The sequence below is a fragment of the Urocampus carinirostris genome, chromosome 2 (genome assembly GCF_059441175.1).
Source record: "Urocampus carinirostris isolate Australia breed hairy pipefish chromosome 2, RoL_Ucar_1.0, whole genome shotgun sequence".
In the NCBI taxonomy this organism is placed as follows: domain Eukaryota; kingdom Metazoa; phylum Chordata; class Actinopteri; order Syngnathiformes; family Syngnathidae; genus Urocampus; species Urocampus carinirostris.
The window spans coordinates 13,619,149-13,625,148 of NC_142350.1; the positions used below are offsets into that span (position 1 = coordinate 13,619,149).

Genomic DNA, 6,000 nt, shown 5'->3' on the forward strand with positions numbered 1-6,000 from the left:
GTATATTAAAAAAAAATTACTTTTCACTTGCTGTTCTTGCAAAAGTCACTTTTCTTTATAATTTTACATGTTAAAATAGCTTCCCTGTTTATTGTGATGTACAATTAAACAACACAACGAATCAAATTTATGGTAAACAGTAACCGGTCTGCATTTAAATAGCGGCTTTCAAGTCACTGATGACCTCCAAAAGAGCTTTACAATGTGCTTCACACTTACCCATATATACGGTTTTGTTTTCACCTCAATCAGATCAAAAGGATTTACTCATACAGGATAACAAGTTGGGCAGTGGTTATCACGTGTGCTGAACGGTTCTAAGGTCATGAGATCGAACCTCCCTGAGTGGAGTTTGCATGTTCTCCCCGTGCTTGCGTAGGTTTCTTCCGGGCACTCCGGTTTCCTCATACATTCCAAAAAAACCCATGATTGTCAGGTTAATTGGCCAGTCCAAATTGTCCCTAGGTGTGAATGAGCGAGTGAGTAGTGCAAACCAAAAGGTGAATTAGCAATTTAAAAAATTGTAAGCAAACATAAGTCTATTTTTACATTTGTTCTTCTAGAACAGGAGTCTCCATTTAGTTGGCTTTTGACTCTTTTAGCTAGCCCTCTAGCTAAATAGCTATTTTAGAAATTCATATCAAACTGGGTGGCCTTTGCGCTAATTAGTCACGAAAAGTAGCTGGACGCTTGTAGAATATTTTTTACACAGCTAAACAATTGGTTACGGGTATCAAAAAAAAGCAAAATTCTTCCATTACCGAACACAGGAAGAACTGAAAAGCACCTTAATCCCGCCTTCTAACCCAAACCACCAGCAGGTTTCATAGAGGGGAGAGGGGAGCAGTCTTATTTCACATTTAGTAGCTAAAGCACAAAAATGAGTGAGGCTGGTCATGAAAGCGCCAACTCCTCCTCCTGTCTCACAACACCAGTTGTACCGTACTCCAGCAAAAGCAACTTGTATAGCGGGGGTTCAGGTACCTATGGCTTTTCAAGAGTACATTTTGACGTGGAGATAAAAATCATGTATCTGCAAATGTCATCTATCTCATTTCAATTCTGATAACAATTCTGATAAATATTCTGATATAGTGCTTATAGTATGAATGGCTTGGTCCAGTATATAAAGAGCGTACTACGGTCAATGTGTCACACCAATAGTTGTGGCTGAACGTCGCAAAGGAATCCCTTGTATGGTAGCTCATTAAATTATTTAGGTATACTGTTGAGACACTTCATGATTAAAACCCACAGAACAAACTGTAAACAGAAGTTAAAATATATTCAAACTTTTTAAAAGATAATGCTATTTTGGAATACTATTCTCTGTATTGTTGGGGGAAGGGGGTGATTGGCTTTGATCTATCAAAAGTACTGACAGAATTGCGTTAATATTAGTGATTATTCAAAAGTTGATTACTTTTTTAAAGTATGGCTTTTAATTGGTCATATTTATTTAATTTGATGTGTTTTCTGACTTTTTACTGTACTACATTTTACTTTTTATTTTGTTCTTTTATTGAAATTCGAATAGTCTGTATTGCATTTGATAACAGTATATGGTGGAATTGTTTACGTGGCACTCCAAGATAAACACATAATACAGACTATAGAGAGAAAAATGACAGAAAAAATGTCAGGATGAAAAGGAAAAAAAATATTTACAAGGTTGTGCTTAGAGACTGGCCTAAGTTGTAGGAACACGAGCGCAAGGGAAACTAGTGCAATAACATTCGGCAGCAACAACATTCCAAATTCAAATTCCCCAAAAAGGAATACCCAATTTTCTGTTCTTAGGCAAGATATATATTTTTCACAGTCTTGTGCGCTCGTTTAGTGAGATGATAGCCCAAGGGAAGAAACTGTCTTTGAGCCTGTTAGTCCTTTTTAAAGGGCCTGTAGCGCTCACCAGAGGGCAGGAAGTCAATGACATGGTGTTTGGGGTGAGAGGAGTACTTCATAGTTTTATGTTTGAGTCTTCTAGTTGTTTTATACTCCAGCATTTCTTTCAGTGTGTCCCCTCGTGAGGGGCCTCTGCACTGATAAAGTGTGGTTAACTGGCTGATTGCAGTAGGGCTTTTAACTTATCCTGCAGCCTTCTGATGCATACCCTATCAGTTTAGATGAGCCTTTCTCAGGTCTTTTCCCTCACATGTTTAGTATGTGAATTTTTGTCATCCATCCATCCATTATCTGCACCGCTTATCCTCAGTAGGGTCGCTGGGTTGCTGAAGCCCATCCCAGCTATCTTCAGGCAATGGGCAGGGGGCACCCTGAACTGGTTGCCGGCCAGTCGCAGGGCACACAGAGACAGACAACTCACTCGCTCATTCACACCTAGGGACAATTTGGACCTCTATCTCGGTATCTTTTTTTTCGTTGAAAACGAAGCGAGCGCTTTGATGTAGAGAAAGGAAGTCCGTCTCGTTTTAGAGAACCGGCTTTTTCGGCTCAACTGATTAAACAGAGCAGCTCGTTGCTTTGATGCATTATATTACGAATTATTATGTTGTATAAAGAAGTTAAGAAAAAATGAAGTATAAAATGAGAAAATGAAAAAAGACAGTTTTATGGTTATCCCTTTATTAAGTATATTACCAACAATAATTTAATACAGAAAATGAATTCATAATTTGATTAAGAAAATGTATTATTCTACTTAAATATATTTGCATGTATTTTTTCCTTCTACAGTGAACGTCCAAGCTACTTCATTTTTGAACTTTTTTTTATAATAAACCTCATACATATCAAGCAACTCAGTATCTCACAACAAAATGTTAATGAACAATATATCTGATATAACACATGTGCAATATAACATGTTGAACTACATAAATAAACACGTTTGGAAAAAAAATATGGTGTAAGATTATTTTGCATTTTGTAAGGGAAAATACGACAGTTTCTAAGGGCATGGAGCCCTGGAGCTTGACAGGTATGAGATGTGGACACAAACAACGTATACAGTACATTCAAAAGTCTGTTCTGTTTAACGCAGGCAAATAAAACGAGGGCTGATAGGAAATGTCACCTAGCGGATACCCATTATTTTTCATTAGCGTCACTTTGACATTATCACCCAAGTCCAAAAACACCCTGACCTCCACCTATGGTATGCGCATTGTATGACTGTCATCATTTCTGACATATTTGATAATTTATAAACTCAATCAACACGCCTTGTTTTTTTGTTTTGACAGGGTTTACCTCATGTTTACGTTTTAATTTATCCGTGGGTACTTGACTTGACAACATGCATGTCGTGAGGAAAATCTGGATTGTCAAATGCGCGGTTGTTAACTTCACTATCATGTAAAAATGCTCATGACCTCGCTTGAACTGTGTGTACGAATTGCGTCTGCAAAATAAATCCACTAGGGGTCAGACTAGAATTGAGCCACTGCGTGGGAACCAGCTATTATATTTGGTATGGGCCTAGTCATTCTTGAACAATCATCTAGATCAGGGGTGTCAAACTCATTTGAGCATAGGGGGCCACATGGTAGAAAAAAAAAACTTTCTCAAGGGGCCAAACTAGTTGAGTAAGAAGAAAGAGAGAACAAGAGGAAAAAGTTAAAGTGAGAAAGAAAGAAAGAAAGAAAGAGAGACAGAGAGAGAGAGTGAGAGAGAGAGAGTGAGAGAGAGAGAGAGAGAGAGAGAGAGAGAGAGAGAGAGAGAGAGAGAGAGAGAAGGGGGGGTTGAAAAAGAAAAAAAAGAAAAATAATTAGGGAAAGGAAGAAAGGAGAGTGAAAGAAAAAAAGAACGAGAGACTGAGAGAGAAAGAGAGTGACGGAAATAATAACATGAAAAAATAAAGAAAAAATGCGCAAATGTGAGAAAGAGAGAGAGAGAGAGAGAGAGAGAGAGAGAGAGAGAGAGAGAGAGAGAGAGAGAGAGAGAGAGTGAGATAGACGGAAAGAGAAAATTAAGAGAGAGAAAGAAAGTGGGATAAGGAGCGGAACAAAGAGCGAGAGAGAAAGATAAAAAGATAGAAAGTGAAAAATAAATGGGCAAAGAAAGAGAGAGTGAAAGAAAAAGAAAGAATTGAAGAAAAATAAAGAGTGAGAGAATGAGAGACAGGAAGAGAGAGCACAGGGGTAAAATGAATACAAAAATAAGTAGAAAGAGAGATAGGTAGAGAGAGAAAAATAGATAAAAGGTGAGTGAAAAACAAAGAAGGGAGACAGAGTGAAAAAACAGAGAAAGAGAGTAAGAGAGTAAGAGAGAGAAAGAGAGTGAGGGAGTGAGAGAGAAAGGGTAGATAGAGAAAGAAAGAGAGAAGGAATGAGGGAAAAAGGAGAAACAAAAGAGAAAGAGTGAGAGAATGAGATAGCAAAATCACGGCAGCACGGAGGTGAAGAAAGACGAAAAAAAAGAACGATAAAAACTACAAAAGGAAGGAAGAAAAGAGAAAGAGAGAAAGATAATGAGAAAGCAAAGTTAGAAAGAAAAACCAAGAAAGAGAAAGAACAAAATAATGAATGAAAGAGAGAGGGAAAAGGAGAAGAGAGTAAAATAGAACGGAGAAAAAGAGAGAGAGAAAGAAATCCAGCTCCTTTAGACGCTTTTGTAAGTGGCGCCTGGTTGTGGCGACATCCAGTGGACAAATAGAGATTGATCCAGATTCCTGGTATAGCAGAATTCTGGACTGAGATTTTCTATCTCGAACAGTTGAAAAGTTTCAGGTAATTATCTCGGACGATTGGCGTAAGGTAAGCCGCGCATAATTGTTTTACAGTCGGGCTGCTGCCGATCGCTGGTGAAGGGCAACCCCTCCTACGGCTGCTAAGACGCAGTTCGGCTTCCGACTGCTCACAAGTGAGTATGGGTGGTTGTAAAGGTTGCTCCCGCGTCGGTAGGCAAGTAGCCCTTCTAGAGGGACGTGTCCGTGAGCTAGAGCAGTTTAAAAGGAAAATGTTAGGTGCCGCGGACACCACTGCTAGCGTGGGTTGTAGCGAACCTGCTAGTCCGGTTAGCACTAAACCTAAACGGCCTGCTAATCGCGGTGGGCCAATTCAGACACATAATAAGTTCAGCCCCTTAGCTAGTCCCACTCCACCCCGGTTTACTGGCTCCCGCACCCTAGTTATAGGTGACTCCATCACCCGTAACATAAAGCTTAGCACCCCAGCCACGGTTATGTGTATTTCTGGGGCCAGAGCACCCAACATTGAGGCTAATTTGAGGGAGCTGACATGCAAATCTAGACTCCAGGACAGGGCTAGCTACACCGATATAGTCATTCACGTCGGCTCTAATGATACTAAAATGAGGCAATCTGAGATTACAAAGAAAAATATTGCTAGGACCTGTAATCTCGCCAGCAAGATGAGTCGGCATCGAGTAATTGTCTCTGGCCCCTTGCCCGCGGGAGGCAATGATGAGAGGTTTAGCAGACCAGTCTCGCTAAACCGATGGCTGGCAAGTTTCTGTAGACTGCAGCGATTTAGGTATGTGGATAACTGGCCTGCTTTCTGGGGCCGACCTGACCTGCTGAGGAGAGACGGCCTTCACCCTAACTGGGAAGGTGCTCTCACTCTTTCTAAAAATATAGATTACTGTTTAAGTCTTCCATGACAGGGTACACTAGTGCAGGCCAGGTCACAGGTGATTAGTGAACCTGTAACCACGGGTGTGGAGTCTGTAATGCTAGAGCTAACTAGCGCTATGCTAGATTCATGCTATTCACATAGTTTTTGTAGTTTAGAGTGTTCCATTGCCTGCACCACACACCCTGATCTGTACCCTTCTATAGCATCTTCTTCTGTGCTCCTTACCTCTGATTCTCCCTTGTTAGGTGAGGAGGGAGAAGATATAACATTATTTTCTACCACTAGTCATCCTGCTACTCCACCAGTCAACAATATTCCTGTGGTATGGAATTCGGGCCGCATCTGCTGTCATGCAAGGCACAAGACTGGCAGTATAATCCTGTGGAGGTTACCACTAAGGTTGCCATTAAGGTTCAAAACTCGGGAAAGGGTTCAGCTCAGT

General features: G+C 40.4%; 1 protein-coding gene across 1 annotated transcript; it reads left to right on the forward strand.

Moving 5' to 3' along the window:
• The first annotated feature begins 4,830 nt into the window (after positions 1-4,830).
• Positions 4,831-5,583, forward strand: LOC148371096 (uncharacterized). The gene has a single exon (XM_088327334.1). It carries the CDS (start codon positions 4,831-4,833, stop codon positions 5,581-5,583), a length of 753 nt encoding a protein of 250 aa, XP_088183460.1.
• Positions 5,584-6,000: the final 417 nt, after the last annotated feature.

Excerpts from the sequence above, each read along its gene's own strand:
- LOC148371096 (XM_088327334.1), top strand. The coding sequence starts at position 4,831 with ATGGGTGGTTGTAAAGGTTGCTCCCGCGTCGGTAGGCAAGTAGCCCTT.